The 12,699-nt window shown below is 43.2% G+C and overlaps 1 protein-coding gene across 4 annotated transcripts in view; it reads left to right on the top strand.

Moving 5' to 3' along the window:
- ADGRF5 (adhesion G protein-coupled receptor F5) overlaps positions 1-12,699 on the top strand; it is a 96,940-nt gene that overhangs the window by 73,193 nt on the left and 11,048 nt on the right. For 3 of the 4 annotated variants that reach the window (XM_045193068.3, XM_045193070.3, XM_045193067.3), the window contains exons 11-17: positions 466-636; positions 2,471-2,590; positions 2,741-2,950; positions 5,044-5,256; positions 6,925-7,080; positions 8,924-9,132; positions 11,323-11,502. In XM_045193068.3, coding sequence (XP_045049003.2) covers positions 466-636; positions 2,471-2,590; positions 2,741-2,950; positions 5,044-5,256; positions 6,925-7,080; positions 8,924-9,132; positions 11,323-11,502 — 1,259 coding nt within the window. The remainder of the gene's footprint in view (positions 1-465; positions 637-2,470; positions 2,591-2,740; positions 2,951-5,043; positions 5,257-6,924; positions 7,081-8,923; positions 9,133-11,322; positions 11,503-12,699) is intronic. The other variant, XM_024557676.4, reaches the window with a different exon arrangement.

Raw genomic sequence — 12,699 nt, 5'->3', positions numbered from 1 at the left:
TAATAATAATAATAGTCTAAATCACCTAACATTTTTTTCTATCTAGTGGAAATCATGTCCAAAGACCTGGCTTCTCTTTCTTTATTTTCTACGTTCTAGTGACCATCACTAATGGGGCAGGGCCCGGCCAGGTGCTGTCTTAAGTGTTTTTATGTAGCAACCCGTTTTGCCTGACTATAGTCCTGGGCTGTAGTTACTGTTATTTCTCCTTATTTTACATCTGAAGAAACTGAAGCACAGAGCAGGTTGGTGACTTTCTCAACAATGCCCTGCCAGCTATTGTTCGAGTTTGGGGCCAGGAAACCTGGCTCCTGAGTCCGCAGACCTAACCACTACACATCCCGCCACCTCTTCTTTCAAAGAGAAGAAAACTAATTTCATTAGTGTTCCATAATTTGGCCTCTCTGCCACTAACTCAGAGAGTCAGCCAACTGTGACAGCAAAAGAACTGCTGTGTCTCTGCAGGAAGCTCTGAAACAGAATCAGATTCCAGCTGTAGCAGGTACACCCTCAAGGCCGATGGAACCCAGTGTCCCAGCGGGTCAGCCGGAAAGACAGTTGTCTACACGTGTGAGTTCATCAGCGCCCACGGAGCTCGAGGCAGTAAGGACATAGAAGTGACATTCACCTCTGTGGGTAAGGACTCTCACTAGGGTTTTCAGCATTGCACCTCAAACCAAGGGCTGCCAGTCAATAGGGAGTATCCATGAGCCGATCAAGCAGGGCCTTCCCTGGCGGTGGGAGTGTGGTTGGGGTGAGTCACAAAAGGGGAAACAGTAGAGGATTTCCCTCTGTGCCATGTAAGTTCAAATGAAGTCTTTAAAATAGGGGAGGGGTGGGATGGGAATCTGACTTCAGGAAAGGAACAGCCGGCCTGTGCTGTGAGGCAGGAAGTGGACGGGGAGAAGTTTCACACTCAGATTAGCCCTATTTAATCATGAGTTTACAATGAGAGCAATGCTCCTAATTTTCCCCCTTTCCTCCCATAATTTTATTCTTTCTCCCTTGAATTACAGTAGCTCAGTCCTCATCACCCTTCACCCCTCCCTGCCATCCCTCCTCTCCCCTTTCACCTATTCTAGGAAGAATGCTGCAGAAAGCTCTAGCAATCTGATACTTTGTGGTTATTTTACAGTTATAACAAGTTTTTTAAATATTTCCATTCATTCAGCTTATTTATGCCCCTTAAAAATAGCATTTCTTCTCATATCGTAAGGTGTTATAGCTTCAACTCTATCTGCAAACAGAGCAGTCAAACTTGTTTTTCCACCTATCTTACAAAAATGAACTGTTACAATAAGTCATAAGACCCCCCATCACCTAAACAATTTTGAGAAAAGACTGATATAAATATACTCTTTGCTCTTACTCACATTTTATATTCTCGGGACTTGGCATTTTTACCAAGAGCAAGTAGGTTTATCTGCAAACACTCTGATCGAAGGACCACAGATCTTTTGAGGAGCTCACAGCTGACAGTAGTGAACGCAGTTGTACACGGCACGTCCTTACTCAAGAGCTGTGTCCCTTATGGGCCTTCAGTTGTCTTAGGGACATGTGTAGCTTTCTTGGTAGTTTGGACCTCATCCGAGAAGCAAAAGAACAGGATTCGTGAGTCCAGGAGCCTTTTCCTTTTCTCTCTCAGAATTCACTAAACCTTCGATCGCCAGCTCACGGTCCCTGCAGCCAGTAAGGGCGACGCAAGGGGTGCTGTAATCCATGCTTGTGTGACTTTGGAGCTGGATGTGAGCATTTGAATCCCAGCTTCTGCCCTCCCAGGGCACTATGGAAAACCCTGATTTTTTCTGGTTATGACCAAAGATAAGATTTTACACTGATTGGAGGAGCAGGCCAGCCTCAGTGGCTCAAGGCATGAACGCGTTCCCTGGTAGAAGACACAAGTGAATGGCATTTTGAAATGTCAGCTGTGTGAAAGACATGCTCCAAGATCTAGAGGCAAAAATAGTGGCACGTTCATCTAAGTTTTTATATCTGTAGAGGGCTTGTTAACATTCTCGGTGAATACGTCCTCGTGAACCCATGTGGAAACTCTCAGAAAGATGAGTAAACATAGGGAGACATAGCTGGGGTGCCTCTACGGCCCAGTCCGTATTTGAGCAGTAAACTCTGTGATCCCCCGACGTCAAATGTAGCTCCAGAAATCACTCCTGCCTAGTAAGCACTGACTGGGTTCCACACCCTGGTGCTAAGTTCTGGGGATGCAAAGCCACAGAAGAGAGAGCCCTGTGCTTGAGGGGCTCACATTTTTATGGAGGAGACATATAGAAAGAGAGAAATTAAAATACAATGTGGTGTGATTTTTAAAAAGTATTTTCAAAAACTAAAGAACGAAGTGTTCTAAAAACTGAGCCACTTAGTGTCCCCCGAGGTGTCACAGGAGAGGTTGGAGGGGAGCTTGGGTTAAGTCGACATCCCTAAGTTTGCAACCTCTTGCTCTGCTGATCATCAGGACATAAACCCAGCCACAAAGGGGAAGCGCACGAGCTCCTAAGGCATGTGATGGAAATGAGTACAGTTCAGAGCACCACCGGGAACAGCCTAGAAACAAGTAAAGCCCAGGAGCAGCAAGGTACCAATCCCGTGTTGACACAAGCAGTCAGGATGGCGCACACTTTCTGTCTCTGTCTTAAATTTCCCTCGTGTGTCGATGGCACCAGAAAGACTAAACGCTGTACTTGTTGTCGGTTTTCTTTTGTCTGTTTTGTTTGCATTCTTTCAGCCAACCTAACAATAACCCCGGACCCAATTTCTGTTTCTGAGGGACAAAACTTTTCTATAAAGTGCATCAGTGATGTGAGTAACTATGATGAGGTGTATTGGAAAACTTCTGCTGGAATTAAAATATACCAAAGGTTTTACACCACAAGGAGGTATCCTGACGGAGCAGAGTCGGTGCTGACAGTGAGGACCTCGACGAGGGAGTGGAATGGTGAGTGAAAGGCCAGTACCCTTCCCTGCTGTCCGGAGCCCTGGAAACACCTGCCATTACCATCCATGGCAGGCCTGTCCTGGGACCTGTCTGTGCCAGCCACTTTACATTTAATATGTCATCCCGTTTCATGCAACAGCCCTTTCAGGCAAGATGTCATTACACCCATTTTATAGGTGTGGAAACTGAGGCTCCGAGAGCATAATAAATACACCTAAGCTTCTACACCTTGAGTTGCAGAACTGGACCTTGTCTCTCTTATTCCAGAGCCTGTGTTCTTGCCAGGAATTTAAGAGGATTTTTATTAAAGGTACTTTTACCAGACCTTTGGGAGTGTTTCGCCCAATTGTAGTATCAAGGTAAACTAGGTAAAGGGTTTATGTGCCTGGTTCCAAAGAAAGAAACATTTTTACTTTGTATTTATTTCTGTATGTTATCCATGTTTGGAAGAAATACAGATCTTTTTGGGGAGGAGAGTTTGATTGGACCACTGCAATAATAGCTGACATTTCTTGAGCCTTTCCTATGTGATAGACGCTGTGTTAAGTATTGTTCGTTAATTCATTTGAAAAAAATAAATGAGAGGATAATGCTATTATCATTCCCATTTTGCAGATGAGGAAGCTGAGGCTCAGGGAGGTTAAGTACATTTCCCAAGATTGTACATCTTATAAATGACAGCGGCAGGGTGCAACTGAGCCTGCCTGGCTCTGTGGACACCCCTGACCCACTCCACCCTGAGGTCTCTCATTAGCTGTAAGGTTAATCAGTCCAGATTCTGTGAGGCCCAGGTCTTCTTCCTTTTTTCATAAGAAGACCAGGCAACGTTGTAGAAAGAACTAGTCACTGTTTGGCTGGCCTTGGTAGTAAAAACTCAAGAAATGAGAGTATTTTCTCCCGTGCTGAAATCACACGTAGCTCTGTCCAAATTGCCCTTTCCTTCCACTGGGCAGCAACTTAGGAGGAGCCATAGCTTTTCCCATCACATTCACCTACTAAACATTCTCCTACCCACGTACTAGAATCTCATCTAAATCAACTACACTTTGACTTTGTGTTAAATTTAAATTTTTCTTCCCTCCCAACAGAATTGAAAGGAGTCTCTTCTCTGTTTTTGTTTCCTGATTTTCCTTTGTTTTCCCTGATTTTCCTTTGGCTAGCTGCTGCTCTGGCTTTTCCGGATTCAGGGCAAAGAAAAGAAATGTGAAAAAAAAAACCCCAAAAAACCTCCCAACAATCAAAGTGTCTTAATAAATTGTAGGTGCTGTTATCATATTCCTATGTGGCAGGAATTCCTACACTGTCCCCATGGCAGGGGCTCAAATGGTGGCTCACTCTCTGATGGGCCCTGGCATCACACTCATTCAGAAAAGGTCCTTTCAAGAAGCTCAGCTCAAGGACTTTCCATAGTCCACTCCACCTCACCCAGCGCTGGGCACGTGGGCTACCCCTGCTGCTGCCTTCCCTCCTACTCCAGCAAGATCGGTCAGCCTCTTTAGACTTTTCTAGATAAGAGTGAGACATCAGACATCTAATTCCAGGGTCCACAGGTCGAGCTCTCCCAAGGGTCCTCTCTCTCTGTGTCTCTCTCTCTCCCTCCCCCCATACACTCCTTTCTGGTGCCATGGTGTCCTGGAAAGTGAGGAGCCTACTCACTTAGAGATGGAAAGAGGGGACATCACAGCATTACAATGTTCCACCTGGGTGACAACGCTCTTCAAAGAACTTGCCATCCCAGCACACACTGAAAGGTTCCCATTTCTACCCTGGTTAATGGAAGGGCCTTAGAGCAGGTATTGGAAAACTGTTTTGAAACCCGATTCCACCCTAACAGACTGCATGACTTTGGGTAATCCACTTAATTTTATCTGAAAGTAAGTGAGTATGTAGGTGGCTCTTGGTTAGTCTCTTTAATATGTAGAACACCTGGGAGGGGAATCATCAAGCATTATCTCACCTACTGTCCAGGAAGATCAGGTGTGCCCTTGTGAAAGCTTAACAGGGACAACTGAGCCTCTTCTTAACCTTCCCAGCAAATGCCTTTGTGGCATGATGATTTAATTCTATTTCATTTTTTGCTTCCTTCCACTCAGGAACGTATCACTGCATGTTTAGATATAAGGATTCGTACAGTGTCGCAACCAAAGACGTCACTGTCCACCCGCTGCCTCTAGAGCCGAACATCATGGTCGATCCTTTGGAAGCTGCGATTCCATGCGAAGGTTCCCACCCCCTCAAGTGCTGCATCGAGGAAGACGAAGACTACAGAGTAACTTTCCAAGTGGATTCCCTGTCCTTTCCTGCTGGTAAGATGCCAAGTGCTGAATCGATAGGACATGGTATTTCCTACATGTAGAAATACTATGAGTCTAAAAATTTGCTCTTAAAGTACACATAGAGATTTAATCAGAGACAGAGCATAACAGAGTGAATCCCATAAGCCATTATTACCTTCTATTTTACGTTATTTGGCTTGTGGCAAAATCTTGAGAGTCTGTGAGGGTGGAGCCCATTGGTTTTGGTGGGCGCTGATGAAGACAGTGTTAAGATACCTTTACAGGCCTTCCACTTCCTCAGTGTAGTTGACTACATATTCTGATAGGCCCTCCCTCCAAGCTATGAATCAACATACTATGAAAGTACCACAAAAATCCTCTTAAATTAACAGCTGAACATGCAAGAAAGTAAGAGAAATAACCAAGCACCAAACATAGAGGAAAAGAAAAATAGACATAATGTTTTAGCTAATGCTAGGGCTTCTTTGAGGCCACCTGCCAATATAAGGAACCCAAACCCTTGGGTTTTAAGGAGCTGAAGTCCATGGAGGTAAACATCTTGCCTCCTATGCAGTAGCCAAGGCAACCCCACCCACCAGCACACTGTCAGGATTCTCGAAAGGTGGAATGCTCATTTTAAAAATAGACTAGAAAAGCAAAATTCACCTAACCTGCCAGGTTAGGAGCTTGGCCTTGACTCTGGGTGGGCAAAAATTTTCCCTAAGAATTATAACTGTCCTGTCCTCACTCAGGTTTGGGGTTTGAATTTGTACTACTTACGTGGTCCAGGAACTTCAAACTGAGAGGTAAAGTGGTCCATTGGTAGCACCTTATGGCAGTTGGTGAAAAAGAAAAAAATCAACTCCTCTCTGGTAGAATGTAGCATCAGTCCAGATTCTTCAGGTTCCTACAGAATAAGGTCAACCAAATATGAGCTCACATCCCCAAATGTCAAAACACAGACACAGTCATAAGCAATTTACATGCTTATTCATTTTTTTCATGAACTATTCTTGAGGACCTACTCAATGCAAAACACCAGAAGTAGGTAATGAAAAGGAGAAAAAGGAAGTAGGGCACATATATTAATAGGTAGATGGGCTCATGTCATAAAAGATGCTGCATATAACATTAAATATCCAAAATGAGCGATACAGTTCAAAAGAACATGAAAGTCAGAAAAGTAGGGACCCAGAAAGTCTGGAAAGTTTAGAGAGAATTGCATGGTATCAGTCTGGATATTGAAACACTCAAACCTTTCAACATTCTGTATCCAGCATGCATATATTCAGTGCTCTCTCGATGTGCCAAACACTGCGTTAGACAGTGGGTGATGGAAAGATAAAGGAGACCGGCTACCTTCTCTCCAAGACCTTGTGATCTAGTGGAGGGACAGACCCATAACAAGGTGACTCAAAACAATGTGGTGAAGGCAATACGGGATAAATGCACAGGACCTAATTGTTCAAACCTGTGTAGGCAAAGATTCGGAGTCATGAATGGTGACGTTTTGGCTAGGATGCATGCAAATGTGGGCTTACTACTAGGCTGGAAGCATTTTTAAAACCACATTAAAAAATGAGTGTGGCATATTCCTGGGAAAGGTTGGACGAGGGTATCCATAGTGGATCATTTTAACAAAATCTGTGCTTCAGATACTCATGTTGTGACTCAATTCTCCCAATAATTTTGTTTTAGCCAAGGAAGTTAATGGAAAGCAAGTGTGCTACAAATTCAATTACACAGCAAACTCAGCTTCCTGGTGTCCAAAAAATGTTGACGTGTCCTGTCGCTTTACCAACGCTGCTGATAATTCAGTCCACAGTCCGTCTATGAAGCTGCATCTGGTGCCTGGTGAGAGTGTTCTCAATTATTTAAAAATGTTGTAATCATGAGCAGGAATTTATTTATTCATTCACTCCCTCATTCATCTAGTCAATAATATACATTCAGCACCTTCCTGCGGTATCCATTAGGCTAAGCACGGGGATTTGAAAAGAAATAAGCCATGTTTCCTGTCTCCAGGCTAGGGAAGAGATAGGTGTGGTAAAGAATGTTATCACATACAATGGTGTCAGTGCTAAACTTTGTGGGTGGCCAGCAGAGGCTGCCTGGTTTAACCCTGAGGGGTATAGATAGGTGGGGAGGAAGGGACCAAGAGAGCCTTGTGGATGAAGTCATCATTCAACTGAGTCCTAGAGGCTACGAATTGCACCAGGTGGACTAGAGTGGGCAGTGTCTGTGTGGAGATAAGACCCCCTTGAGGTTTCAGCAAAGGAGAGGTGTCCATACTAGTACTGTCTCCCTAAGACTGGGCTACATGAAAAGAATCAATTGAAAATAGGTAGGTAACTATCTTTCCCATCCTTTGTCCTCACTTGGTCAGTACCCCCTCACTTAATATTTGCAGTGTAAAAGGCCATGATTTGTGGAACCACTTCATAACAGCCCATGCCGAAGAGCTGTCCTCTGTAGTGGCAGAGGAACAAGTGGATAACTGATGGTCCTGGGCTTCCTGCCCCAGAAATTCCCTTCCTCAGAAATCTCCTCTGTAACAGGACCCCTAACGGGAGAAGGTTCCATGTCTCTATTACCAAGCTCATTTGTGTTCCGTGAGTGATTTGTGGTTATTCTCACATGCGTTGCTGACTGAGCCCTGGAACCAAAGCAGGAAGCAACTTCGAGTCCCCTATCTCTCTGAGTCACAGTCCTCCGACCCTTCCGAGCACACCTCTTCCAGGGGCATCCAAAGTCTCTTCCCTGCTCCCAGCTTAGCCCAGACCTCGCCCTGGTTTCTCCACTTATCTTTGTTCTTTGCCTCCTTCTTCATACCCAGTCTGATATCACTTTCTTTCTTGAGTAGAACATTACTCATGTATTTCATGATTTTATACAATGGTTGCAAACTCCATTAATGATAAATTTAAAAGTTGGTGGGACAAAGATCTGCTCAGTAGAGAATCAGGGTCCCCTGGAGATGAAAGCTTCTGTGACAAATGCCATTTTCCCAGTCACGTCCGGTCTTGAGTAGAAGTGAAATCGAGTCACCCTACGGGAGACCAGAAGAAACAAACGCTCACAAATATTGCCAAAATATTCAGGCCGTGGGGCCTGAAACATTTGCTACTAACTGTATCTTTGGATCAAGCACATGCTCCCCAACCTTGGCTGCACATTGGAATCACTGGGGAAGCTTTGAAAACTGCTGATGCCTGAATTCTGGCCCAAGAGGTTCAGATGTACTTGGGCTGGAGTGAGCCTGGACGTGGGTCTCGTCCCAGCGCCCCAGGTGATTCTCACAGGCCAGAGTTGAGAACCCTTGAATGAAGCATTATGTCCCTAAGACTCCTGGAAACCTGGATATCGCTTTTTTGGACAAGCACATATTAAGCTCATTATTTTCCATGGCTCAGATATTCCAGGCAGCAGAGAGAAGATTCCTGGGGTTTGGAGGTGGGATATAAATTCTGTTAGAAAAAGCAAGTCTAGATTAAAGTAATATATATGTATGAAAAGCAATAAGAGGCTTTGGAGAACCAGGGGCAAAAATGAAGAAATCAGCTACCTCCAGAATGGTCACTGAAAATAAAGGGAAAGATGAGTTCAAACATCAAAATTCTACCTCAGCCAGACCCCATTTCCACTACCTGTTCTCCTCCTTTCACTTATCCTTTTTGTTCCCATGTTTCCAATGCAGGAGAGAACGTCACATGCCAAGATCCCATCATAGGTGCTGGGGAGCCTGGAAAAGTCATTCAGAAGCTCTGCCAGTTCTCACACCTGCCCAGCAGCCCTGGAAGTCCCATGGGCGGCATCATGACTTACAAATGTGTAGGCTCCCAATGGCAGCTGCAGAGAAATGACTGCATCTCTGCACCAATAAACAATCTGCTCCAGCAGGCCAAGGTGATTGTTAAACCTTCGACTCTGTGCTCTTGGTGGGGTAATCTGTCTAGCTCACCATACTTCTCAGCACTTAGGAAAGGGCCTTGAGCTGGTTTGTGTTGCTCTCAAAACTACTTTTATTTGTTTATTTCCAAAATGAATACAGTCCTAGAAATGTTTTAAAAATTGCTCAAATACAAATATGGTGATAACAAAATACATGTTCTGCTGTAAAACCAGCTGTATACCTTTACTTTGTCTTCTCAGTATCTTGTATCCATTCCTTAGAAGGGGTAGGTAGTATCACCCTCTCTACCTGCTCTCCTTTGACTAATTTTCATATCAAGCATATAGCTCTAATCTTTTCAGGAAAAGAAGCAACATAAAAAATAAAGTTCAGTGCAAAAAAAAGTTGGGCTTTATGCTTTTATAGTCTGAGATTTCTCAATCCTTAGAGGTAACCTTACGGAAGAAGGGACTCGCTGCCTCTCTTACCTAGAATCGAGGTTACCGCCTTGTGGTAAGGAAAAATTCCTTTCTTTCCACCAAAATAAATAAATGCTATCTCATCCTTAAGTCATATACAGTTAGAGACTCCTAGAATTCCATGAGTTACAATAAGTAAATACCGATAAGGCAACTTAACGGGGTTAAAGCAGCTGGTGACATCTTCGAACAACTGGCTCCAAATCCTCTCATCCTTGGAGAAAGAACTGAGGAATAGGAGTGATATTGAATTTGTGTCTTACCTAGTTTTCTCCTGTCTCTCCTCTTGTCTCATACCAAATTCATTAAAAATACCTACTATGTGCAAAGCATTATTAGAGGTGTTATCAGGGTAAAGAGGCCAAATCCAATTTGATAGAAAATGTAGATGTTAAATATGCCTTAATTTTGGCTAGGATAATCAGGAAGTTCTGCTTGAAAAATATGGCATCTGAGTTGGACCATAATGGACAAAGCATTCAAGATATAAATTATCCTAATTGAGAAAGATAGAAATTATAATTTAACTCAATGGTGGGTCATGGTCCCAAGTCTAAATATCTATATACATTTTCTTTTTAAAAAACAAAATTATTTATTTATTTATTTATAGACAGAGGGGAAGGGAGGGAGAGAAACATCAATGTGTGGTTGCTTCCCATGTGACCTTACTGGGGACCTGGCCTGCAACCAAGGCATGTGCCCTGACTGGGAATCAAACCAGCAGCCTTTGGTTCGCAGGTTGGCACTCAATCCACTGAGCCACACAAGCTAGGGCTAGATACCTATATACATTTTCAATAGAAGAGAGGCATGCTGGCCTATTATGCCTTGTTTGATTTATCCGTTCAACATATACTGTTCAACACTTACTATGTGCCAAGTTAGATGACTTGTACTCTGTTAGGTACTATGGGATATGAGAAAATGGAAGGAAATATAACACATGGTTCGCATTACTAAGGAACTTGTAATTTAATTTGAGGCATTTAAATTAGGACACAAGATGACATTGGTAGAAATATTATAGATGTGAAGTATACTAAGTAAAATGAATACTTAGGCATTCAGAGGGATAAATTCCCTTGGGTTGGAACACTCATCAAAGTTCTTCATAGAGAAGATCGAACTAGAGTTCATTCTTTAATTTAGCCATGAGTTAGAAAACACAAGTGTGATCATTATAGATAGGATGACAATATCATTTATCATCAAAGCCAGGGTACTTTTTGACAATAAAAGAGGGTACAGTTAATTGCACAGGGACAGCAGATATATGCCAGGACTATCCCAGGAAAATTGGGAAATCATTTTCAATCAAATCAAATTGGGACAGTCACCCTAATGCCCAAAAAAGTAAATAATCAAAAGGAAAAAGGAGCAAATATGCTTCCATACAGACCATTCCAGTGTCAGTTTTACTCAACTCCAATCTAGCTCTCCAGCAATCACATCGACTTTTCCTTTGTTTAAAAAAAAAAATTAGTCATTAGGTTGACATATGTTTTCCTGTTTTCCAGTGGGTGAGGTATTGCGTAATATTACATTCTGAAGGGCATACACAGTTTAACAGAAAAGTAAGTTATTTTATGGGATATACGTATGGAAATGGATAAAGGCAGGAAACTACAGATATGAAAGGTTTTTGTCATGGATGGATCAGCAGTATTTGATCACTGGACTGATCGGCGAGTTTTTTCTTTGTGTTGGCTTTTGTGTTACTAGGCTTTGATCAAGAGCCCCTCTCAGGACAGGAAGCTGCCAACATACCTGAAGAATCTTTCTGAGAGCACAGAGAAAGTGGTACATGAAGGCAGTTCATCTTCTGGGAACCTGGGAGCCATTGTTAACATCCTTGATTTGTTCTCAACAATTCCAGACCATGTGAATCCAGAAATGATGAAGGTGAGTTTGTTTAAGACTCACAGGAGTTTGGGGATCTTGCCCCTTCATCCCTCAGGACCTGTGGTCAAGGAAGATAGCGCCTCCCCGATATAGCTTCCTCTCTGTCATTTTCAGAGCGATGCCCTAGGTATATGAGTCACATAACATGACTCACCATCTATGGCCTTTAGGATATCAGGGAGTGTTTCCAATAGTCATTTTGGGGCCTTAAGGAGTTTGTTTGTTTGTTTGTTTGTTTTAGTGAATCTCTGCTTTAGTTTCTTTGTCAAAGTACAATGAGTTGTTATCTTCTTTCTAGGAAAAATAGAAATTAAAGGTTTTCAGAATAGGATTCTCAGTGGTCTGGCACTAAACATGAACTGTGAAGCAGTCAGGGTTCTGGAAGGAAAGAGAATTCACCTGCAAGAATACTGAGGAAGAGACTTTACTAAAAGGATGCTTAAAGACAGAAAGCCGGTATTAAAATATATATATATATGGTGAGACATTCAGAGACCAGAAAATTTAAGAGCCATTACTACCCCTGGGAGTAAAGGGAAAAGGAGAGGAAATCGTGTACCCACAGCTGACTGGAAGCTGAATCCTTGGAAGAGGGATCATAGCTGTTGCCAAAGATGTACTCCGAGAGTGTAGAGGAGGGAGTGGGGTATGGTGGGTAGTAGAACAGTACGTTTCAGCTCTTTTCTTCTCCCACCATCCCATCCCCTATCAATGTCTTCCATTGGCCAAACACAACCAGAGGCCAGCTGGCAAAAACTTTGGGCAATAAGAGTCTAAGGATGTTACATAGATTTCCTAGGTCTGCTGTAACAAGTTGCCATAGGCTGGGTGGCTGACAATGAGAAATGTATTTTCCGTAGTTCTCAAGGCTAGGAGTCCAGACTCAAGGTGTCTGCCAGGCCATTTTTCCTCAGAAGGCTCCAGGGGAGAAACTTTCCTTGCCTCTTCTGGATTCCGTTAGCTCCAGGCTTTCTTTGGCTCGTGGCTGCCTCATTCCAATCTCTGACTTTGTCTTCACAAGTCCTTCTCTGCTCCATTTACCTTCTCTTTTTCTGTATCTTTTAAGGATACTTATCATTGGATTTAGGGCTCACCTGGGTGATCTGGGATGATTTCCCTTCCAGATCCTCAACGTAATTGCACCTGCAAAAACCCTTCCTCCAAGTAAGGTTACATTCTCAGGGTCTGTGTATAGAA

This window comes from Desmodus rotundus, chromosome 11 (assembly GCF_022682495.2).
Source record: "Desmodus rotundus isolate HL8 chromosome 11, HLdesRot8A.1, whole genome shotgun sequence".
Lineage (NCBI taxonomy): Eukaryota > Metazoa > Chordata > Mammalia > Chiroptera > Phyllostomidae > Desmodus > Desmodus rotundus.
The sequence above is the reverse complement of the archived record's forward strand: the minus strand, read 5'-3'. Positions and strand labels throughout refer to the sequence as shown.